At 41.3% G+C, this 26,458-nt stretch overlaps 1 protein-coding gene across 1 annotated transcript in view; it reads left to right on the forward strand.

The window, feature by feature from the left end:
- Positions 1 to 5,483: 5,483 nt before the first annotated feature.
- The window catches only part of mboat2a (membrane bound O-acyltransferase domain containing 2a), a 39,619-nt gene continuing 18,644 nt past the window's right edge, over positions 5,484 to 26,458 (forward strand). The window contains exons 1-2 of the mRNA XM_071498167.1: positions 5,484 to 5,758; positions 24,169 to 24,314. Coding sequence (XP_071354268.1) covers positions 5,534 to 5,758; positions 24,169 to 24,314 — 371 coding nt within the window. The 5' untranslated portion in view covers positions 5,484 to 5,533. The remainder of the gene's footprint in view (positions 5,759 to 24,168; positions 24,315 to 26,458) is intronic.

Consider the following 26,458-nt stretch of genomic DNA (forward strand, 5'->3'; position numbering starts at 1 on the left):
GATACACTTCACCCATTCACAGGATATTTTCACTTTTACATCCAGGAAGTCTTTACACTGATATTCCCAGTTTCCCAAGGCTGGTATTTGTCAGTGAGCAAGAGCATATTGATTGGGTAACACTGTTTATTGATTGGAAAATATGACCCTGGTCTTAAGCAACATCTCAGAAAATTCCCGCAGGTTGCACTGCTGGACTATTTTCAGTAATGATGTTAATGTGCTCCAAGAAAATTCCCATTGGGATCACAGAACCACTGAAATGGCCAGTGCGCCAAGTAAGCTTTCTGTGTCTGCAGGCATCACTAAACCAAGATGGAAAGGGGGGGGGGGGGGGGGGGGGGGGGGGGGGGTACACTGCAATAAGAATCATGAGGATTGCAGTGGTAAATAAACAGTACATGTCTGTCTCTGAGGACCTTTTCTATTTCAAGAAGCCCTGTCCAGTGTGTGTGTGTGGGGGGGGCTCTGACCTGAAAACCAACACAAAGACACTTCCTGTCTGATTTGTAAAGAGAAAGGCTGCATGTCCCTGGAGGAGTGAGCCTGGCTGCAAAACATAAACTACTGACTATATAAGGACCTTGTGGACTTTGTCACCACAGTACAGATCAGCCATACAGCCTGGCCTGGACATAAATATCAGTCACACTGTGATTGGGAGTACTCTTTAAAGAACAAGAAAAGGAAAGAGAAGAGTAAAAGCAAATCGCCCATGTACATTGTGAATCGCCTGACCTTCATTATGATTGAGTGCCAACCAGTAACTCATCCACCATTCACATGCTGCTGCAGCCTTCTACATAGATCAGTGGAAGCTTTGTCTCTCCCTGCTCTTTCTCACCATCTCGTTTCTCTCCTCTTAAACAGTATTCCTCTATAGGTGGAGAACCAGTCTGTGAGAGAGAGAGGCGGTGAGGAAGGGGATGGGGTTGCCATGACAATGCCAACTTAGCGAACTGTGTCTGTCTTCATGATTGCGGGTTTAATTGGGTATCATTCAGGAAGAACAAAAACGCATTTGAGTGGAGTGACATGAATGCAATGAATCTCTGTCCGGCTGTCCGCCTGTCTTAATGTCATACTCTCTCCCCCTTTGTGTAGTTATGAATGATTAATGGTGATTATATAAGAGCTACAGTATGTGAAGTGCATGAAGTGATGCAGTCCACTAAGGAAGAGAAAAGAACTTCCACAGGTTCATTCTATTCAAATTTTAACGATAAGAGCGTTTATGTCATCTCACATGCCCTCAACTGAATGAAGTGTTTTATCCATTTTTTGACAAATCATTCGTGTTAAGAGATAATTGGTCATTGTACTTATGTTCTCTCCTCTCAAAAGTAATCTTATGTAAGTTGCTTTGACTGGCAGTGTGTTTTTGCTGTTTTTTATCCAGCTTTTCTTTAACATTTGATGAAATCTTTTTGCACTCAAGATGATGTGAAGCTTCAAAAAAAGCTTGCGATACACCAGTGATTGTTTAATAATTTAATGTGCCCATCCCTCAGGCAGATGTACATGCACGTACACACACATGTACATGCACTCACACACACACACACACACACAATAGGCGATGAGTCATTCTCCCAGATAGAGTCAAATGACTGGGATTCAAAATCAGGTTCACTACAATGTATCACAGCTCAGGATTAGAATTCAATAGTACGATTCACAGACACCAGTAAAAGTTAAAACCGGTTTATTAAGGCACAGCAGGCAGAAGCAGGCAAGAGCAAACAGTAGGTGAAGTCAGGGTGTGGGTAGTGGTTGGTAGTGGATAAACCAGGCCAAAGGAGCAGGCAAAGGGAAAATCCAAAAACAGGCAAAAACAAGCAAAACAGGCAAGAAAAACCGGAAAGCCACAGCGTGAAAAGCAATAGACAGTCTGCCAAGGAAAGAGTGGAAAAGAGCCAGTAAATACACAGGTGAGGAAGTGGGCGGGATGGCTGAAAGGTGGGAAGGCCTAGGATACTTCAGAGTAGGAACCCTGGCTGCACGGCAGGGTCTGAAATGGCCTTGAAGAATGATGAATTGTGACAAAAATGTACTGCTTCACTGCAAATTACAGGCAGTTTTGACTCAAACTCTTTTAAAAAACAAAAGCCCAAACTAAACTTTAATGAAAGCGGATTGTTGGTGTGCTGCACAAGCAAAGGTTCAAGTGCCACTAGGACAGCAAGCACTAAAAATGTAAGATAAAAAAATAAGGTGGGCTAATGTTTGCACAAACTTTACTGTGACATGAAAAATGTTAATAATCACGCACAAGCCGGTGAGTTTCCTTTATGATCTTGCCTGGTTGCCTGGATTATTTTCTCTCCTATAAAACATGAAGTATTATTGGTGCACGTGGTCTTCCTGAGGTTGCGGGTTTTGTATCAGACTCATATATTTATATGGATGAAAGGTTTTAAACAGAGCTTTGCCTCACAAATTACAACAACAACTCAGCAAGCAGCAAAAATAACACAAGCACAAAACAAGGCCAAGGTAATTCCACAGAAATCTGGCCGTTCCATCTTCATGCCTCTCTGCAGCAAAAACCTCTGATAAAATGACTGGGGTGACATGAATAATTATATATATTAGGAGTCTTTTTCCTCATCATTAACTATTATCATCATATTTCTATGACTAAGGTCACATTACTGACAAATCATTTACTGATGCATCTTCACACAGTTGGTCTTGCATTGATTTACATACATAATGACCGCGACAGGGTTTTATAATAGCTTTCTTGACTTACTGAATTTCAATAAGATTGGTTGTGATCTAACTTTTTTTTTACCCTGAGAATAAAATATTTAATAATAATAATATTTAATGTCCACTCCTGCTCATTTAAGATATAGACTAACATTTAAATAATATCCAAAATAATTGAAGCCAGGTAATTCAATATTATGTATTACCAATTAATAATTATTAAGCTACTTAATGCTTTGTTCCTCTCATTTATTATGTGGTGGAGTTCCACTTTCTCCTCTTTTCCCCTCTTCCTCCCCCTGCTCAGATGTCTGTAGAGCTCTGACATAATAACTGGAGCCTGTCCACCAGGACACCTGAAGGTCTATACCATTTATTGCTCCACTGCCTCAGTTCTTAATTGTTCACCCCCCCTTTATACTTCCCTGTCCACTGCTCCCTGCCTCTGCTGGCATTCATGGGAGGCTATGTGTCATATATTATATTATATATCTTTTTTTTTTTTTTTTTTTTTACTATGTGTCCCCAAAACTGAATTGATGCTCTTTATAATAAGCAGTGAAGAGGTCAGAGTTAGTGAACTGTGATAACATTCCTGAGAGAGAGAGGGGAAGTTTTATAGTGTGTGCAGAGCCTGCTGCCAGCTCTGTTCTATATAAGGTGAAGGTTATGCATCATCTGTGTCCCTTTTTCAATAAGAAACATCATTGAATTTTGGTGCATTTGCGTCAGCATATTTCCTGTCAGGATCTTCTTGTACCAGCCATCTATATTCATGGCTCTTCATGAAGTCATTCTCCCTCTGATGAAAAGCATATACCAATAATAATTGGGTGACAGCACAGCATGTGATGGAAATCTTTCTATCTTGATTCATGGACCACATATTTTTAGCTTTCCATTCTGGCATCTTACATGTTTGAAAACACCCAAGGACCTGTTTGTTGAATTAATAAAAACTGCAGTCAGTTAGAAAGTCAGATAAGCTGCTGTTGGTTAGTAAGTGCTGCCCTCTATTGGCTACTATGACTAGGTGCAAATGACAACTTTGCTTCAAACAAAACACAAATACACTTCAGTAAAAAATAGAAAGAAAAAAGAAAGAATGAAAAAGTGTAATCACAAACTTCAGAAAAATGATGTAGAGCTTATGGAAAACAAATGTGTGTCATCGCAAAACTTTAAACTTAGATCATTTATAATTTGATGATTTATTAATATGGTTTAAAATATGTCTGTGTATATACTTAATTTTCAACCCTGTCTTAGGGAAATATTTGCTTCATAGGTGAGGAAATACAGTTTATTTATTTACAAAATGCTATCTATGGAATGCTGGCTTCTGGGAAAACCAGTAGGTGGTGCTAATAGACAGAAAAGACGGCTGCTGCAAGTTACACTTCCATTGCCCATCTGACTGATCACAATAGTTCAATATTTTTTAACACACTTTAGTGCTCACTCTGTCCTGCCTTTTCATACCGCTTATACCTTTTGAAAAACGTTTGTTTTCTGTTTAATGTGTGGGTACACCTTTCCATGTCGTTCAGATTCACTCTTTTTCACCTTTGACCTTTAGATGCATTCTTTTCATTGTAACTTCATGATGCAGTGCAGCCAATACTCCATACAGGGTAGGGTAACGTCCTGCTCCATATTATCTTTTGCTTCTTTTTTATCTCACAAGGACAGCCAAACTGGAAACTTTATATACATTTGACACACAGTTAAGTCAAGAACATGCAGTGATATAAAATGTGCAAGAATAGCCCTAACATGACATTTATACCAAACATACCTTCATTTGCCATTTGAGCTATTTGAATAATACATTTTGTCCTATGCATGACTTTAAAAGACAGGACATGAGATATGCATCATACCCTTAAATGTATAATCTTCATGGATGAGTAACACACCTTTGCAGAGAGCTGATGATTTATTTTTTTATGCAGACAATAAAAACAGTACAGCCAGTGCAGATGCGGGCCTTGCTGTTCACATTGGAGAACCATCACTGGCATGCCCCCCATCCTCTCCTTCACACACACACACAGCTTACGTCACACTTTTTCTCCTTCACGTGTGGAATGCTATGAACGTGTATAACGTGTGTGTGTGTGTGTGTGTGTGTGTGTGCGGGGAGGGGGGGGGGGTGGTTCATATGAAACGTTGTTTGTTTCAATTTGCGCTACGTCAGTAATTCAAGACCCCCACCGCTTGCATTTACAAAGGGCCGGGTGGTGGATTTCACTTTCCCTACATGATAGGTCAAAATAGATGGTCATTACGGAGGGCTGGGTCGCCATCTCCCCACCCACACTAACACCCTTTTTTGTTGTTGCCAAAGGTACTCTGTTGTCAAGATAGTTCACGTCCTACTCTACGACAATAGTAACCATTGTGTCCGACGTGAGTAGCGGACAAATGGGCATAGTAAAGAAAAATGAAAAAAAAATTAATAATCAGTGGGTACATAAAAGGCTAGCTGGTCGGACGGCACAATTCTCTTCTAGTGTAAAAACCGGTGAGAATATTACATTTTGACTCCACCAGACATACCGCGCATGCTCACAACAGGGGCGCCTTTTAACGGAAAAAAAAAAAATATCGAATCGGTAGACCAGGCCGCTAACACCTAAAATTTCCCATGTAAGATAACTCAAATAAAAATAAACGCATATAGCGATATTTATGGGACACTTTAATCGGCTGCTAGCTAAAAAAAAAAATACGACGTCTTGCATACCCAAAGAGGGTTACGCGAAAGCGGAAGGGGTCGGCAGAGACCTCGCCCTGGCTTTATACTCTTTGTTTGATGTGTGCTGTGGATTACAACCGTCCAGTCCGTCGCAACAGCAGCGGCAGCTGTAGTAGCGTGTTTATCATCGCAGCGGCCGAGGGGAGTGAAGTGAACCGGAGGAAGGAGCGAGAAAGGATTTACGGATCCCGACCAAGCATGGCTACCCAAACGACAGCATCATGCACTGGATCCACTCTGTTGCAGCCAATCAGCGAAATTATCAATCTCCCCCTCGACCAGGTATGTTTTTGAATATATCTGGTGTAATAATGAATGATGAGTTGAAAGGGTACTTCAGACCGCACATTCACCGTAGTTTTCGTATCGTAGCTAGCATTTGAGGATGTAACGTTAGCGGAGGCTGATGATGCGCATCGCTGTTCTTCCCAAACGTTAGCTTAGCTTGTATACATTGCGGATTTATTCAAAACGGGTGCACAAAATCACTGTCGGTGTTTCGCCATCACCATCAGCTTGTACCCTGTCAAGCTGCTCTACAGCTAATGCCTTTAGTCTCCTGCTTTCGATGCCCAGAGCCTAATCCAGTGGTTACCAAACTGGGGTCCGGGGACCCTCAGAGCTTCTTCGATCAGCTTTCCATCGGATCACCAGGTTAATCAGGATTAACTAGTTAAATGTCACTCAACATTCACTTGAAGTTGGCCATACAGCAGAGTGTAAAATGATTAATCTGCTACTGTTGTAACTGTTTTCTCATTGACAGCAAAATCTAGTTATATGTAAGAAAAACGAGCTGTAAAATGGTTTCTTAAAGTCTTGGGAACCTGAAGTTTGATGTAGTTCGGATTAAATCAGATCTTGGGTTTAGTATCATTCTAATATGGTTATTCAGCGATCCTTAAATTCACAGCTACCTCAGTACATCCAGTGTTGAGAAAGCAATGCAAATCATACGTTATTATCAGGCGATTCCTATATTTTCAAAGTACATAACTGTAGGAATCACAGCTTGTGGAGTTTTACTTTTAAAAACCTAAATCAACCCAAGAGAAAGTCTCGAAACATGTGGTCAGTGGTGTTCATTCGAGTACATAAGATATTCCTTGACATCAGTGTCCATCTGCAATGGGAGAGGGCACCACACCTTCTCTGTCAGTTGGGTAACTACTGTAGGTGTGGCTCATCTCTAGGATTATACTGGGGTTATATTATATAGTTTACAGGAGTGGAGTTCATTACAACATGTGTACAGATGTTTGTTTTGTAAACATTTACACAGTCAGATTCTCAAGCACCACACCCACCAATGCACAAATATATGCAAAGTACATTTCCATAGCAATGACTGAAGCGTATGTGCTGCAGATGGCTTGTGGTTATGTGAGGAAGCTTTCGGTCATGCCAGCATGGAAAAGTGAGTCAGGGTTTGTTACACAGGCTTCTCTGGAGCTCAGGTACACCCCACGAACACATCAGTTCTTCTCTTTTACGCTATTGCCTTCACTGTTGATACAATATTTTGCTGAAGTGCCACTGTGGTTTGTCTTAGGAAAGAAATATCCCTTGTTAACCACAGCGGTTTCCCTAAAACTACATTGTGATTTTAATGTTTTTACACGGTGGAGGCTGAGATTTCCCTCTGAGTTATAATTCAAACAAGTCCACTGTGTTTGGCACATAGTTAAGGATATTGTCTTTGTTGAAAGAACATCAGGTGATGGTCTGTTCTGTGAAAGCACGTTGTGATCTTGAATTAAACTTGAATTCCAGGCAAGCATCGGGGAAACCACTGTCTTGTCCCTCGCCAACTGACAACATCAATCTGAATAACCCCCTCCAGTAAAGTGCACAATCAAGAGTAAAAAAAATGCACTTTGTCTTTTTTCTTTCTATGGCAGTGTACCTTTCCTGTGCATTTTTCCTGCGTTATCAGCAGAAGAAACAATTGTTCTTACCTTTTTACTCTTTTCTTATCAGCATGGGGTCACATACAGATCAGCCTATTTCCTCCTACTGCCAAATACTTTTACATGCAAGCCACAAGCTCAACACTTCCTCTATTTTTCCAATAAGAAAAGCCTTGTTGTACACACCTGGGATTATAAATTTGTGTATGGGAGGAAGTTTGTGTCCTAGGCTGAGATGGTGTAAAGATTTCATGTTTGGAATCACACATTCACAGCCATTCACAGGTGTGCATTACATCATTTACAGTTTCAGTGTACAAAATCGTGGGCTGAACATTTGCAACTGAACTACATGCTCATGTGAACTTGACTTCTTTATCAGCAAATCATGTATACACCTACCAGACGTGACTCCTTGTCTAGTTGTAGTTCAGGCCCAACAGGAGCTCCATCCTACCTGCATGTGCAGACTGGAATGTTTCATTATGTCTCTGATCTCTACCCCCAAGCGCTCTGACAGGAATGTTCAATGGTGAGAAGCGTTTTACAGGATCTGGTCTGCATCATAAAAACAAATAATTCTCTGAACTTGGAACAGAGTTCAAGTGTGTTTATACCAAGCCTTTAAATGGAACTATGAGTTGCACTCTTTTTTTTGTATTTGTAATAATAATAATAATAACAATAATAATAATAATGATAAACCTTTATGATAAATATGATATCTTGCCATATCATATCTTATTATGATATCTAATAATTATAATAATGTAATTTACCATTGGTTTGTCCAAAACTGTATTAAAAGTACTCTATAAAAAGGACATACAACTCAAGCTTATGTGAGATCAAACTTGTGTTTAGATAAGGCTGCTGACATTACTGTATTAAGATTGTTACAATTGAGTTTTTAGCTACATTGCTAAATCTGATCATCTGCTAACTGCATAACTGTCAAGCATAACAATAGTTTCCACAGCTTATTTCATGTTGTGACAGTTTCCAAGCCCTTTGCCTTAGTGCCATAGCAGAGTAGTCAGCAGTTGCTATTCAGGAAATGAGAAGTCACCCACTTCACACCGTCATTTATTGGTTTACTGAAATATTGGTATCGACTCTCGGAGTCATATGCCTCTGGCTCTGCTTAGTTGTTTGCCTCAATTTGAATAAATACTGGTTGAGTACACAAGAGTAGCATTGCACAAATAGGACACACAATCATGGGCTATCATGGCCCGCACTACTTTGTTGGACAGGTGTCACCCATGTGACAATGTGGCTTGTTAGCTTCCTGCCAACTGGGAGCCCTACTGTGCCAGGGCTGCTGTCAGCTCCACAGAAATCAATATAGCCACTCAGATACAGTATGATCTGTGTGTACCACAGACACTGACACTGATTTTTATGAAGCTGTTATAATGTGGCACCTCACTGTATGTTGTTAGGATGGAAAGTAACCCATGAGAGAGACAGGCCTCTGCACTAGCCAGTGTCAGAGCTATAATAGGAGCTGTGAAATCTGAACTGACACTCTGCTTCTGCCTCTCTCTTCTTCTTTACTTTTCTTTTTCACTCTCACACATGGTTTGTCTCCTCTCTGTAACAGACTCGAACTACTTAAAAAAAAAAAAAAAAAAAGACCCCCTACTGCATTTTTGTGTGCCCACACAAATGCTATGTTCATCCACCCCAGTGGAGGGGTTCTGAAATGAAAAGGTATTTTATAGGCTGAAAATTCTACATCCTGACCCCAAGCTGTGTCTGCCCCGGATTTAGTTGTAGCTGTCTTCAGCTGCTAGACATAAACCTTGTGGCGTGGAGGTCATATACAGTATGAAGTACTGCTCCTAGTCTTGTTGACCTGCAGCGCTCATCAGGAAAAACCTTGACATTTTACAGCATATTATCTGCCCCCAGCTGCTGCTTTAGACCATATCTCCCAGCTGTATCTCAGTCACTACAAGCCTTAGCATAGCATTTGATATTAGGCAGCATTGACACTATTAAGCAGAGCTGCCTTGCAGAGTAGGAGCAGTGTGCAGCTGAACCGGGTCCAGTCTCTTGGGCAGAGCATTTGCTGTCAGTGTCTAAGGTGCATGTCACTGTCACACCAGTACGTTTTCCACATTGACATAATTTATGGTGTGCCACAAGGTTGGATTTCAGGTCCAGTTTTCTTTTTCCTTAATGTCGCCACAAAGCACAATATGCAGTATCAAAAGGAAAATATCAGCCAATGTCCATGTGACAATCTTTGATATTTAAACCCGCCAAAGCTAAGGTTTAAAGACTAGCTTGAAAACGTACAAGTTTTTCTTGGTTTATCCACCTGAAACATCTAATTTAAGGCATCTCCTCCTTTTGTTGAGCTTCAAAGTATTGTCTCCTCTGAGAAAGGGCTTTTGTAACTCGCTTGGTTGTATCATCAGCTGTGAAGTCATTCTGCAGCTGCAGCTGTTTCAATATGCAGCAGCTGGGCTCCTCCACTGGCTCCTTCACATACACAATGAACCTTCACAACTTCAGTGTTTGTTTGTTCGTCTCCTCATTGTCCTGCATCCTAATAGATTTCTGAGAGGTTGTGCCCTTACAATACCAACAGGTCTCTGCGATTTTGTTTCATGCAGTCTGAAGCAAAAAGGTGGTGACTGTGTGACTCATATGTTCCCATTCAGTGTTTTGTTTGCATTTTGCATCTCTTGTTCTTTGTGTTAAATGCACTAGTGAAAGGTGACTTCACTTGGTTAAGTTCAAGGATAAGGATTATATTTGCTATGTTAGACAAATCCATTTCTAGCTCTCCTTACAGAGGAATGATTGCTGGTAGATGACATTGTTCTCTCTTGTCTCCCATACTTAAATGACACAACAAAAGAAAATGTCGCTTTTCCACCTTTGCTATTTTTATCTCAGAGTAGCAGAACTTTAACGCTTCTAATGCCTCTATTGAGGAATATGCGGTCAACATATTGCCTGTGTAGCTCATCAGTCATTTCAGTGAGCCAACAATGTTGCATACAATGATGCAGCCTCATAGGTACCAGCTCACAGTGCAGAGGTGGTGCTGCTGTGTGTCCTGTGGTCACAAAAGGCTTCGCTGCCCAGCTGTACAATCAGTCTTCTGTTTATGTGACATATTGGATTGCAGTTTGTTACAGTCGACAGCCACATCTTTTATCGTGATAACAAGCCTTCTTTTGTTGTTGCTGCCGCATTTTCCACCAGGCTATTGTACTGTAGGCCTGTTAGCCCACACGGTGCTGAGGGTTTGACTCCTAGCGCTCCTTTTATCCGCTGACAGTTCCCTGCTATCAGTGACACAAGTCTAATGCTGTCGTATAATGAATGGGTGGGTTAAAATCAGACGCCCGCGTCACTCAAATTTATTCATAAAATCTCTGGATCCTTGAAAAATAATAACAGTTTTCTTCTCTTGAGCCCTAATGTTAACAGTTTCCTTCTTTGAGTGGTTTTCTGAAGTGTGGCAGGGTTTTGGGTAGCTGTGCCTGAGGAATCTCATGTTGGCTTCCTTAAAGGTCCTGGGTCCCCAAAGCCCTGAGCGCGGCACCACTTGTCTTACTTTTAAGCCCTTGGGTCTCGTCAGAGTTTCCCTACCTCCCCTTTGTCTTTAATTGGCCGCCCTTTGGGAAGTCTTCTCCCTCCAATTGATTTCTTTCCCCTTGGCTCTCTCTAATGGAGTGCTGCTGACTGCTGCCATTATTGTAGCGCACAATCAACAACACAAGCATGTGTGATTCCTCCTGGGGAATATGGAAAGACTTGGCTATGTTGTAAACATTACTGGATGGTTGACAACACAGTAATGGTTACAAATAGGCAGTTCTTCATCAAAGTGGTCTAGACTTTATGAGGGTTGTCTTTTGCGAGTCTAAAACGTTATCCAGAGAAATAGAAGAATTGACCCTCAGACAGCATCACAGTCAGAGGGTCAATCTACGTGTTTACCCAGCATGAATAGCATAGTACAAAACTTTATTTAGGATGACGACAAATAATCTGTGTTGATCTGATGATGGTTCATTATGTAGATGACTTTGTGTGTGTGGTGTTTCCCCTTAAACCCTCTGGACTTTTTGTTTGTCTGTTTTTTTTTGTTTTTTTTTTACAGAGTTTGACCCAGTTTTAGTTTATTAATGTTGCCTCAGTGAGCCTGTTAGATCATATTTGCCGTGCTTCTGTATTGTTAGGGTTAAAGCATTATGATGACTATAGTGGGTGTTGGTTATTGCCTGCAGTCATGGTATTGAAAAGCCATTATACTAAAAGCATTAATCAAATGGCAAACAAGGCCTGTGTTATGTTATCAGAGATATGGGGAATAAATGTAGTTGATGTATCTTGTGTGGCGCCCTGTCCCGTGTAATCGAGCAAAACACACAGGCTGGCTGTCTTACTAGATCTACCATCTAGACAGGCAGGGAAATCTGGGTATCTGTCATTGCACCTCACTCTGAAGTACTGACTGTGGCCATGAAAGTGGATGCCCACATGACTCAGCTTACTAACCCATGAGCTCTGTTGGTAATGGATGGGTGTTTTGAAGATGAATTGGGTTTCTGTGCTAAAAAAGTACTGCCACTGTTGGGCATGCAATACCAGCTTGTTTCCATGGTACAGCACAGAGACGGAGGGAATCATCTTAACAGCTGCAAATGACTGTCCAGGCCAAGCAGCCAGACATATTTGATGTTGCAGATTTTTAGATGAACGCTAATAAGCAAGGGCAGCTTTGAAGATTTGCCTTTGGGTTTGATAGGGCCATCACAGTTCATAAAGCATGTCTTACTTTGATAGTTGATGGTCTGTCTCCAAGGCATTTTATACATTTTGTTAGCTCTTTTTTTCAATTTCAGGCCAGGTCACTAGCATCTATGTGAACATGTTGCTGAGGTCAATAATTTCTCTACAAAACTATTATATTATGTGCAACAGCTGCTCCTTTCTGGTTTATTCACTGTGCTTGGCCGGGATGAGCAGGACGCATCCACTATAAATGAAAGGACATGAATATTTATCAGTGTGATTTTGCACTGTCACTTCTAACTCCACTGAAATAAGTCAGTGAGGGCATTCAGCTAATTCGCCTTCATAGGAGCAGATAGACTCTGACACATTCACCAACCCTCTGTTACCTTATTTTTAAATAATCAATAGTCAATCTGAATATTGATCTTCACTAACTACTATCATCTGAAAAGTTCAGCCACTAAATCCGGAATTGATTCACAGTGTTTGCTCCTCGGGGTCTTCTGCTATTGATTCCTTTGAAGCAGATCACCTGTGCCACAAATGGCCATATCATCACACAGGTTGATGTCTTACATGAGTCATCACGGTGATTAAAAAAAACCTTTAGACCAAAATTTAAGGCAAGTTTACTTAAAAAGCACCTTTCAAACACGGAGACAATTCATAATGAAAAAGGTCTGATTTTAATTGATCAGATGTTTACTCAGAAATACTATGAGATGCCACAAGTCAGGAGTAAACATAAACTCATATGCAGGCCCCTGCTTCTGTGGTGCAACACAATCCTTTTTTTCTAAAGTGAATTCTGTTTTATTTATATTTGCACGACACATGGTCGATTGCATCACTCCAAATCGCTCCAGTTTCCATTGCCCGCGCCTCACCTGTGCATACTGAGTGACATCTGCTGCTATTTTTGATGTGGAAATTACCGTGTAGGATTGACAATGAAATAATGACTCGTTTGACTGTTACGCTCGTTTACTCTTGTTAGGCGTGAAATAGCAAGAGATATTAAAGAAAAAAAACGTGCGTGATTTTGGAACAAGCACAAAGTACCCACAAACATACAACATCTGGTCATATGCGTCCCCAGGTCATTCAACTTCTCTTCCCGGATGTACGGCCATCAAACGGGACATGACTTCAGATGAGAGATCTTCCAGTGAGAGTGTGGCCTTAGTGGCATATCTGAGCAGTACCATAGCAGAGCATTCACTCAGCCAGAAAATGTCAGTTACTTAACATGCTTATGTAACATTTGCTGAGCATTTTCAGTCTATTGTAACTTAACAGAAAAAAAACAGCCTTTTGTGCTGTGTTCAGTTCTGATACTTGGACATTATTGTGAAGTTTTGAAGTTTTAAGTGGACTTTTATTGTGAATTACACAGTCTTTATAAAGCCTCAATGCTCCACTCTCAATGTCAACACTTACAACTGGTCATTTGAGTACTTGACTGCAGATTCTTTCCGGAGTGCTAAGTCACTTGTAAAGATCTGTTGTGTAAAGGTTGTCTCCCCACTCTCAGCACACCACATAGGGCTTTTGCATATATGCTGCTGTATCATAGCAACTGAGTGCTTTCTTTTTTCATCTAGTTAGTGGTTGCCAAAGCTAGGAATATTGTGTGTTCCTTCTCCAGACTCAATGCCTCTTCCCCTTTACTCCCAAACTATTGTTAAAGAGTTGTAGGTTTAATTAGATGGGCATATTTTAACTGGCAGTGTAAGTCAGATTTAGGACCTTCTCTTATGGCTTTTAAGTTTAAATTGTTGTATTGTTGAGGATTGGGGCTTCTGAAACACTAAAGTGCACTGTGCTGCATGTATTTTTTGTTCTTTCTTTGTACTAGAAAGTACTGCAGTAGTTCTCTGGGAGGCTCAGTCTTCATTAATGATGGTTTTTGTTTTTGCTGGGTGTTCTTGCCTCTGGGTTTAGACCACTGAGCAACAGGACTGGTAGTCCAGCAGAAAGGGGACAAAATGTTCTGCGACGACCAATTTCCATTTTTAAGTACGGAGTTACAGTCCAGTAACTTTTTCACTTAGTCATTACAGAAACACGTATGTACTATTTGCTAAAAACATGACTCGAATACAACAAGATCACCTTTGGTTTCATAGTTGGAGAGATACAGTATGCTGATCACAGCAAGTTCCACTGTGTCATTATTGGAGCCATTTCAAAGCCTGTTTTTCTGCAAGCAAGACGGATCTTGCATGGCAACGTACCCTCCTTTTGAGCCTCATACCATGTAGAGGATCTACAGCTGTGGCCACATGTTCAAACAACATGAGGGTGGTGATTAAAGTTTGGTTCGAGGCTGTCTCAGATATTACCAGCAAAGTCCCGTGAGTAACAGGAGTTTTGCCTCAGCAGCTCTGCGTGAATGAAATCGGGTGACGAGCAGGTCATGGTCAAGAATTTGATACAACGCTGTGACTCACTGCCTCTCAGCTGCATCTGCCTCTTACGCCACATCCAGCATGAAACCTAAAATCCACAAAAGTCATTTTAGAGGAGGGAGAAAAAAAAGGCTACTGACGAAGTATCGTGCATTTCTGGTCTGGTCAGTATTTTTGAAACAAACATGACATGTGCAGCATGTCCGGGCAGGCCTTTCGGGAGAAATGTAGCAGTAAAACCTGCCTAAATGTGTTGAATATTGTAGATTAGATAGATTAGATAGAAGATTTTGGATAAATGGATCGTTTCCCTCTTTTACACTTGCGCAGACTTTGGGAGCACACTGTCATTCATTTTTACTGACGTCTGTCGGTTCCCTGTCGAGAGCTCTTTTGAAAGTTTGTTTCCCTGTGTCTTTTTGTGCAAGCGGGTCACATTATGAATCAGATGGCTTCACCGCTGGCAGCTGTTTGCAAAGAGTTATGTGCATATCAAAAGTGGATGTCAAACAATGCCACTTGCTTATATCTTAATGCGTAATGGCGCTGTGGTAGAGACATGCATCCATGGGCAACAGGACTGTATCTACTGGGTGACATCATCAGTCAGTAACAATTTCATCAATTTATTGGTTTATACCCTACAAAATATTTTGTGGAGCATACTGCGTTTTTCATTCAGACATACTGCAGATCATTGCTTATCTGTTTCTCTCCGTAATGATGCCAATAAATATCAATGCATGTTTAAATATTTAAATTCTACGGCTGCATGCATCACAACAGAGCTCATTTAGAAATGTCAAGGGACAGTAGAGGAAGATTAAAGAAAGAATGAGCCTAGAGAGGAACATGTCTGAACTCAAAGGTGCACAGACATTGACTGGCACCGCCCACATACAGTATGACCTTTACTATGAAGAATATTGGTTAAATATACTCACGAGACTTTTTTTCTCTCTGTCTATTACTCTCCTTCTTTCTCCTCTCCCTCCCTTCTCTCTGCTGCTCTGTGTTTGTTTTTGCACTGACATGGTAACATACAGTATGCACATAAGCCAAAGTCACTCATCGCTGTGTAATTGTATCCTGCTGTGATAACATTACTTCATCATCAGGCTTTGTCATTGAACCAGGATGACTGCTCAGAGCACAGATAACATTTCTGACCAAAAGCAGCCCTATAATCTTTGCGTGGGTCTGGTTCGTGTGTTTTTTTTTTAAAGAAAGGACTCACACACACACACACACACACACATACATATTGTGTGCTTGGTTCTGGCCCAGTGCTGCTAGTTGCCTTGTGGGGAATGGCTGATTGTTGGCTATTAATAGCCGGCCTGACCGTAGAGCCTGACTGGGATCTGTGGATCAGCTCAGAGAGGGAGAGTGCCACGCTGCAGGCTTTAACACTTGTGTGTGTGTGTGTGTGTGTGTGTCTGTGCATCAGTGCATGCTTCCTTTGGGCTGCTTCTGTCCCCCTGTGGCACTTTCCTCATGATTTCAAGCATCAACACAACCACATTTGCAGCCTTTTTTAGCATTGCAGTAGAGGTATTGCTGCCTCCACGTAAACACAAAATGGTGTTACAAACTCATCATGCAAAGAACAAGAATACCGTTGTTCCCATCCTGTCAGCGTGATCTAGTTATACTGGGCACACACAGACACACAAAAGTCAGTTTGTCTCAAGGAGCCGTGACCAGCTGTGCCACATTTGTTGGCCGGGACTAAAGTACTCATGACATTGCGTGTGTCTTTGTCTGGCTGTAGGTAGCGTGTGTACATGCACATGTTTGTTTGCTAGCGTGTGTGTGTGTGTGTGTGTGTGTGTCTGTCTGTCTGCATGTGGGAGAAGACTGGCAGACCCTTCACTGCTCTCATCTCCCTCCGGCTAGGGATGGAGCTGAATGGCAGAGGATGGGGCAGCATGATGTGCATTCTCCAGCTGGCTTTCCTTTCTACGCTCCTCTCTCCATGTTCCCGACTGAAAGCTGAATTGATTGCCTCATGAACAGTCTACACCATAGTCGGTGCTTCTGCAGTCTTCTGCACTTCTCCGACGTTTTGCAGAGAATTTCTAAGCTCTGTTTCTTGTTTAGTTTTTTTCCTCGCTCTCCCTCACTTCATCCACACCCTTTATAACATTTGCAAACACTCATCATCAGCTGCTTTTAATGTGTAATATACTATATATGCTCCTTAACCACTTTGCTTAGAATTCAGACAGCGATTGCTAGTTTAGTTTAACTTGGGGTTCTTTGATTCCCTCCCTCCACACTGGCAGCAGTGCCGTGAATCTGCATGAGTCATTGTGGACTACAGCTGATGGAAATGAAATGAGACGGGGAGTGCAGAACGGGGCTGTAGCATCGCATAAGCTGCACGGGTGGAGGAATGGGGTGGGGGTGGGGGAGTGTGCGGTGGTGTGACTTAATGACATGGAAAAAAGGGTTTTATGCTAATGACTGTCTAAATTTATCTCCCACTTTGTGTAGACACACACAAACAGATGCAGGCACACATGCACAAACAGGAACCCACCAGTCGCTGTGGGTAAGTCTTGGATAGGGAAGCATACACTGCTCTCTGTAAGATGGAACTATTTTAATCTCACGGGGCTTAACGCAGACCATGCAGGGGGAGGGGGGCGAAGAGTACTACTTATGAAAAATTATATTACCCATCGTGTGTGTGTGTGTGTGTGTGTGTGTGTGTGTGTGTGTGTGTGTGTGTGTGTGTGTGTGTGTGAGTGAGATGCTACTTGGGCTCACTGAAGCTGTGAAAGTTGTACCTAAGCAGGGAGCAGTCTCATGGCAGAGGCGTCCTGCACCTATAGACAGTAGGTCAGCCTGAACAAGCCAGTTTTATTCATGTGTATTTGTCCTTACAGAACCCTCTGCATTGTCTCCAGTCTGCTCACTGTGCACATACTGACACAGACAGCTAAATAAAAATGAGAAAGTATCAAGACTGGATGCAAATTCTCATTTTCTGCATTATTTGAATCCTGTTCCTGAGATGTGTGTGACTACTGAATCAACCTATTTTTTCTTTCAGACGATGATTGTGACTTTTCCTTTAGAGCCACCATGAGGTTGAAATCTTTGGTTCTTGAGTGAAATATCTCGCTATTGGATTGACTGTTGTGACATTTGCTACCGATATTCAAAGTCCCTCAAGGATAACTTGGTGATTCTAGGTCTTGTTTTTATAGAAAAGGAAAGAGGAACAACTGTGCCCTGATGAGAAATAACTCATCATCTGTCTGTTCCCTCATTCGTCGTCACTCGTTTCTTCACAACCTCATCGCCTGGCTGCAGCTCCCTTTCTCTGACGTGACATCTCCAGCTGATAAGTAAGACCGAAAGACAAGCAGGGGACAAGGAGAAGTGACATCATGATGGTTGTAGTAAAATCATGATTGCGGGTGAAGCACAATCAGCCTGTCGGGGATCACTTCAGGAAAAACGGAGACCCGGGAGAACAAAAAGAGAGGCGGAAAATGAAAACTAGGGAACGTGGTGTGAGGATGACATGTACAGGAGCCGCGCTCGAGCCCCCAGAGGGGCTTGATGCTTCTCTCCCTCACACGTACGCAGGCAGAGAGGCATGCACACTGTATTTCGCTCAGTAATGAGCTTCAGGAAACTGGCTTATCTCTGTCTTCCATTGCATCCACAACGACTTCCTCCCTTCCCCCTTCATCTTCTTCCCCTCTGCCAGTCTGTGTGTCAGTCTATAAAGTCGCTTCTTAAAGCTGAGCCGAACCCTGTGCCGCAGCTGACAGCAGGAACTGCCTGACAGTCTATTGCCCTCAAGTGCTAATCGCTCGCTTGTGCCTGCCACCCATCAAAACATCTGCATGCACGTCTCACCTCTCTGATCCGTGCACACTGTAACCTCTGGTGCTGAGAGGAAGTGAGAGCATGCTGAATGGATGGAAGGAGGGAACAGCTCTTGTTTTAAGGGTGTGGTCTCGCCGAGCCTGTTTGGAGTTTGTTTGGTTTGTTTAAGCTCGTGGAGCAAATATTGTGTGAGTTGGGTTTGTTTACTCGGGTGAGAAGAAAGAAAAGAAAGGAGTATTGGTGTGTGTTGTCTGCCAACCATTTTTTTTTTTTTTTTTAAAGAGGAAATCCACACTATTCAACTCGTTTCCCTCCCGTGTTTGCTAATAATTGCATAGTTTTATGTGGTTTCATTCAGTGTCCCCCCCCCCCCCCCCCCCCGGAAGACATTTCAGTGGGTTTGCTGCAGTGCATTTATCCAAACTGGTGGCTTTTTCTTTTTCTGTGTCTCCCTTTGAATCTCTTACAAACTGTTCTGCTGCACAGATATTCTGCCTTAGATTCTGTACAATAAGAGAGCTTTACCCCAGGGTGAGGTTGGCTTCAGAATGAATCAATAATGGAGGAGGAGGTCCATGCATTATGAATGAAGAAACAACGTACCCTGGCACAGGAGCTTGTCTATTGCATAATGTTTATTCAGTAAACTACTATTCCAACTCTGGCGACAGGCTGAGGGGAAACGCACTTAGCCTTGTCTTTTAACAAAGAGTGATAATGGCCCTTTGTTTTTGTCATGCAGTGTTTTATCTAACATTCTCGTGTTACTGTAACTATCTGGAAAGTGCAACAGGCGCCCAGGAGGCTTTAGAAATTGCTACATACCACAATTCTTTGCATACACTATATGTGGAGGGTACAGTGACCCTGAGAGCTCAACGCACTACAACTAATTTAAAACAGATGCAAATAGACAAAATAGAAAACATCTTCATTTATTTGACAACACATTCGCTGCAAATGCACACAATGCGACCAAACAGACAAATGTACTGCAAATACACACAACGTGACCAAGTGAAGAAGCGCCCTGCAAATACTCACAACCCAACCAAATAGACAAACGTGTTGCAAATACACACAACGTGACCAAGTGAAGAAGCGCCCTGCAAATACTCACAACCCAACCAAATAGACAAACGTGTTGCAAATACACACAACGTGACCAAATAGACAAACATGCTGCAAGTAGCATGAGCCAAAATTTGAATTGGCTCAGGTTAACAGTAGATATCTGTAATAATATCTGAATCATGCAATCAATCCCACACCTCAGCTCATTTTCCAACACGAGTAGACAACATTGACCTCAAAAGTCACAAGGCCTTGAACAATGACAACGTCCTGGCTGGGTTCATCACTTTTTTGTGTCCCCTGCAACGTTTGTCTGTAATTGCTTGTGTTGTGTGTGTATCTACTGCGCGTGTTTTGTCAAATTGATGAAGACGTTTTCTTAATTTGTTTGTGTTCTGTCCATTTGCATGTGTTTTCTCTCTCAGCCACCCTCAGAAGGCATCTTTTAATCTGATGCTATTGCGTCAGTTCACAGTGTAAAATCACATCTGTGAGTGAAATGTAGCAAGTCCACTGGCATGTGGTCTCATTATATAACTGCTGCTCAGGCAAAAGAACTGTTATATTTACTTTGACACTTGATCTCCCAACTGCCGGCATTAATTTCCAATGTCACTCTTCAGCATCACAACATTTCATGCCTCAAGTGATTTTAACTTAATTCAGAAACAAAGATAAAGTGACACTTTGGCATTTGTAACTGCGCTTGCTTTGACATTTTCAGTCACTGAGGATAGACCCTGAATATTTTGAATCACTCATGTCATTTACCCAAAAGCAATCACCTCTGTGGCTTCCTGTGGAACTGAAGTGACACATGGCATAGGGTGGTGAGAGATACTGCAAGGTGTTAATTCAGGTTTCAAAGGGATAGCTTGGATTTGTTGACATATGGCCGTCATGAGCACCTAAGAGGTGTTGATATTAATGCATAAACACTGTGGGAATGGGAATAGAAGTGTTAAGATGTGGCTTGTCGCTTGTTCATATTTCTCGCAGGGTATGCGTTTATGGTCACATGCGTATTGAGATGGTGCCGTCTCTTGTAAATGTTTCCCAGTTCATTAATTGTCCTAGTTTTGTCAGTTAGCGCAGCTTCAGGGCACCTGAAATCTCCGATAAACCAGCCAGTAATCAACAGGTCCAATTACAAGCCTGCACGAGGAGACAACAGCCGGCTCTTTCATGGTCGGACAGAGCGATATCCACGCATCTCATCAACCACCAAAGATGACCTCTTTGAAAAGCAGGCTTAGCTAATGTTATCAACAAGCACATCGGATATTAGAATAATGAAAGGGATTGTATTGGTAAAGTAGTATTTTAAAGAAATGTTAAATGTGTGTCCTGTTTGCTCTGTCAATTTTGACTTCAGTTGCTTTTTTCAAGTCACAATGTGTTGAGTAACTTTTTTCTTTTTTGAACTAAGATGTTTCATTTTCAGCAAACAGAAGATTTGCTGCAAAATCAGCTTCATGCCTAAACTGTTTTTTTTGTAGCTACAGCCTCTACAGTAAATGGGTGTGTGTCAAAGGGTCATAACATGTTTTTTATCGAGACACTTGCTGTTATCATGTCATATCTCCTTTTACTCTATTCTACAGCAGTTGTTTATGCAACATAATCAGTTTAATCAGTTGGTTGCTACTGTAAAAAGTCGACTACTGCAGTCTTACTCTTCGTATTACATGAAAAGCTTGGATCAGCTTTCATGTAGTCACCCATAGCTCAACTTTGCTAGTGCCTTGAACAATACAGTTCCTCTGTCACGCCCTTCTAGTCTCCCACATGAAATTCCTTTCTTACAAAGCAATGCGTTGATATCCAGGGTGGGGCCGACTTCACACCCACTTACTCTCAGGCGGTTGCACAGACACAAGTTGTACTTCCTCCAGGTCAAGTTCATTTGTCATTTCACTTGTAAAGTCATTTGTAAGGACACAATAGCTTGAACAGTAGTGGCAAAACTTCATTATCTAAAATAGTCGTGTTTTAACAACATACTGTATAAGGTATGTTTGTTATCGGAGGCATGCACATCTGGAGGTATGCACAGGAAAACTAGGTTGATTCAAGCTGCAACCATCTTAACTATGACATTACTGGCTATTTATGCCTTCGTGGGTTGCTTTGATAAATCAGTTACTATAGTAAGTGTGGGGTTGTTTGCTGGTTTGCAGATGAGCCAGTCAGTCATCCTGTGGGCAGGCACACAGGCTGGCAAGTCAGCTTTTCATTCAGGCAACCAACAGGCAATGGCTTCTTCAGCAAAGAGAGCAGTTTGTCATTAACAGAGCATCTCTTTTTCTTTTTTTTATTAGCAGTTTAGGTTTCAAAGGAGGAGTGGGCGATTTGCAGTTGAACCTGGGTCTCGTTTTGCCGGATTTGTTAGATTGTCCGACACTCAGTTATTCACATGTGTCAGGAATTGATTTTAGATGAAAAATGGGCCTATTTACTATATTAGTCATGGCTGAGTGATGGAAGTAGCAGCTAATGTCAATAGAAAATAATCTTTATTGGCACAAAGCTGGGTTGGGTTGTTGATGACATATAACAAATACTGTAGATATATAGATAGGTGACTGTTAGTTTGCTTTTAGATACCACAGAAACACTAATTGCAGTTAAAATGACACCCCTCGGTAGAAGATATGTGCAGTGGATTGCTTACTTTTGTTAGCTTTTAGTTTGCTTTTAGGTTAAGCTCAGACATTAACATCAGGAGCAGCTCACAGCCTTTTGTTTTAGGGTCTCCTGCTAGATTATTTGTTAATTATACTCATCTTAGTCCCAATTTGGATCCTCCCTTGAACAATACCATCCATGACAATAGAAGAACAAAAGAGGCCTGCTCCCGTTATTGAGGCTCTCGTGCTTTGTTTGCGTGCCTTTATTCGTGTATACATGGCAAAACAAAAACCCTTATATTCTCTGCCAAATGGCATCTGATATATAATACACTCAGGCTAATGCAGCAGATGATTTGTCACTACATCTGTTCGCTGTGCAGACTTAAAGGGCCCACATGCTTAAGGCTATGTCTGTCCCTCTCCCCCTCGCTCTCTCTCTCATTAATCATGCAGGTTGCATAGATAATGGATGGTGCTCATGGTGTCTCTAGCCTTTCACTGCTTACTGGCCAGACGGATCTGTTAACATGACCTATATACATGGATGGGCCTTCGTGTTTTCAGACATGCATCACTGAACGCGACATCAAACAATGAAGTGTTCTCAGAGGGATGAGTGTTCATTTCACCCTTAACAATATTAATTGTTATGGTGTGTTCAATTAGTCTTAATCAGCCTTTAAATACACTGTGATTGAGTCTGGGTTTTAAACAGATGTGCAGTGTTGTTAACCAAGTATGACCACAAATGTGAGTTGATGTCATTGCACTGGAATAACAGCTCTTGCATTGCAGTTACTCATATACGCCTTGTATGATACGTTATAGTGTGTATTTGTATTTGTAAAGGGATATTGAAGGCAGAGAGGGCCGACTTAGAGAGGAGATGGAGAAATAAACCAGCAAGCTTTTACTTTGTGTTAGTGTGTGTGTGTGTGTGTGTGTGTGTGTGTGTGTGTGTGTGTGTGTGTGTGTGTACAAATGCACGGTGTGTGATGATAAGAGTGAGGAATAGATTATTAATAGCAAGACACATTAAACACTACCCCTGAGTCATCACTCTGCACGGGTTGAAAGGACATACACGACGCCCTCAGCACTGTGTCATACCTACAGCAATGATGTCACTGAGTGATAATTGAAAAAGATGTGTCTACAGAGGAGTGTGCTGTGGTCATGGTGGTGGGGTCATCAAAAAGTCTTAAAATAATCAAACTGACAGGATGACATGATGTGTCGGATCAATAGGACGTATATACATGCCCCTCCTTCAGGATGAGTAGAGATAAAGTGTTAGTAATCATACAAAGAGGTTTCCATTGTGCCATCCTTGATGGATCCAGTCAATCACACTATTGTCTGGAGTAAAGCCTCTTTGCTGTACCATTTGGAGACATTAGCAGATGAATCAAGGTCTCAAACACCCACTCTAATGCAGTTTTAGTATGACTTGTCAGACAGAATGTGTTTGACCATAAGAGATGTGCAAATATAACATTAAAATACATAAAAAAGATAATCTTTTGTCTTATTGTTTACTGGATGATAGAATGCTCATTCAAGATGTCAGAGGGTATACACAAGTTTATTTAAAATATTTATCTTTTATTTTATTAGTACAAATAGTCTTTAAGTTAATATTGAGAAAGACAATTGTGGTTGTGCAACGGAAGCTAGCTAGTGGGTCCAAAGACTAAATTCCTGTTTAAACTCTGACTTAAAGTGTGAATCTGTGTCTGTCTGGATAACCTTTGCATGCTTTACTTTTTCTTTGGGTTGAATTTTCAACCCCTAACATGACAGAATTTCAAAGTAGCAGTCTTAACCTTGTTATTGTGTATTTGCACTTTGTTACCAGTGTGATAATATCCCCTGTATTTCTACAATTTCCACAGTAAACCGGGTCAACTTTGTGTTTCTCTCTCATTATTTCTCATCCTTTATTTATCTGCCTTAATGTCTCTCTAATCCCAGAACTTGGCTCATCTCCAGCTATCACTCTTTTTGGTTTCATCTGTGACAGCGTTTTTGTGTGTTCCTCTGTGCAGGTTAACTTCGTGGCATGTCAGCTGTTTGCCCTGCTGATGGCTGTGTGGTTTCGGCTCTACCTCCACCCCAGTAAGACCAGTCCCTTCATCAGACATGTGGTGGCCACTCTGCTGGGCTTCTACTTGGCTCTCTTCTGCTTTGGCTGGTGAGTCACTCACTGTTGATCAGCTCTTTTTTTCACATCACTGCCCACTTCCTTCCTTCCTCAGATTTTCGTCCTACAATATTATTTTAGTATGATCCTTTTCCAGCAGACTGTGGCCATGTCCCAATTTGATAGTACTGTAAATATATTACTACAGTAAATGCTGTCGGATTATTTTAAAAGGACATTGTTATTCTCAGTGTTCACTTACTGGTCTGAAATGTTATGCAATGTTGTGTAATCAAAGGAATTGTTATGTAATGAAGTGTCCACTGCTGCCCTGTCCATTTCTATTTTCCTACATTTCCCAGAATGCTTCTTCCTAAACCCCAGAGAATGTACCTGAGCACTTCAGCTACAGCAAAGTCAGTCAATAAGTCAATTAATCAGTTAGTTTACTGGCAGAAAATTGATTGTCAGCTATTTTGATTAACCATCATTTAAGTTATCTTTCAATCAATAACTTCTCCAAGGTTTTCCACTGCTACGTCTTACCACTCTTCTCTGTTTTGTATGATTGTAAACTACATAACTGAATATGTGGAACATTTTTATGTTCTATGTTAAGTTTTATGATATTTCTTAGATTAAAAGAATGATCAAGAAAATAAGTAGGCAGATTTGTCGAGAATTAAAATCATCTTTAGTTGCAGCCTGATTTCAGCTGTACTTGTTTCACCCAAGTACACTCAAAAGTCTTGAGCAAAGAACAGAGTCACATCCTAGAGTTAAAAGATAACAGGTTTTGTGACTAGACTGCATAAAGACTAAAGGAAAGCCAAAAGGTGTGGAGACTGAATAATAAATGAAACTGCATGTCACATTGGTACTCCATTTATGAATTTAAGAGCAATTTATTCAAAAATTGGACCAGAATAATGACAAAAGAGTTATTAACTAACACATTGGGTAATTGTGTCATTTAGTGTGAATTTAATTAACTGCTTATTTGATTGCCTCAAATTTTTCAAGTACTGTTAATTATCTAATCATTAGTAACCACTTATACAGTCTAGTAAAGAGTCTTTCATTCATTACCTTTCTTTTCAAAGGTCACCCCACTGAGTTTGCTGTTTCTTATTCTGCTTTTGTTCTCCTGTCTTCATCCGACACCCCTCTCCTTGTTTGCGACTTGTCTGCTATCATCCTGTTTTTCCTCCTCTCATTCCTGCCGCTCCCCTCACGGCCCTTCCCTTTCTCATTCACCCTCGTCACCCTGTCCTCATTCTCCTCATCCTTGCCAAAGCAAATGGGTCGATCGGGTAGTAACTGATATCCAATTAGAAAGCTATTGCCCTGTAATAGACAACCCACTGTACCTCTGGCAGAGTGCCTCTCAAAGTGCTGCTGCTGTGTGTGTGTGTGTGTGTGTGTGTGTTTATATAAGAGAGCAAACCTAGGAAACATTAGCTAGACATCCAGCACGTGGAAAATGCTAACCAGGTGAAATGTTACCTGATCATCAGGTTATAGGTGATGAGGGATGAGGTGAAGGCTTCATCTGATAACCTGGCGACAGACGGTTCATGTACTCGATGCGGCTGACACCGAGCTGCGGTTGGATGATCTCATTTGTTGTGGCTGGGAGAGCTAATGTTGTATAATTCATTCCTGAATCAGAAACCAGACGGTCATATAGTTAAATGGCTCGATAAAGGCACATGCCGTTGAGAGCTTGGACGGCTATCTATGAAAAATAATACTGCGTCATTTAAGATGAATTTCCACTAAATGGTTGTTGCTCTCTCTTTTTATGTGTTTATGGAGTTTTAAAGATCATATTCACCACATCTTAGCAATGCAGCCAAAATGCGTGTTTAAAAAAAAAAAAAAGAGGAACTAAAACACAATCAGTCAGAACGCAAGTATGATCACTGAGCCGTGAATCTGTTCTGCTTTATATTTCAGTGCATCAGAAAGAAAAGAGAGATAGTGTTTTTCTGCACAGACAAAGACAAAAAGACGCAAGATGACGCATATTTCCAGATTAATAAATGTGAAATTAGAATAAAATCATTAATTACACAGTTCAGGACTCCTACGCTTCATGGGAGATTGACTTCCATTCACACTTTACATTTGACTGAGACACGACAGCCTCTTTTTCCAAATGGGTCAAACAATCAACAAATTAAGTTTATGTC

Source organism: Trachinotus anak, unplaced genomic scaffold (genome assembly GCF_046630095.1).
Source record: "Trachinotus anak isolate AG129_WGS33_773 ecotype Australia unplaced genomic scaffold, CSIRO_AGI_Tana_v1 ptg000015l, whole genome shotgun sequence".
NCBI lineage: Eukaryota > Metazoa > Chordata > Actinopteri > Carangiformes > Carangidae > Trachinotus > Trachinotus anak.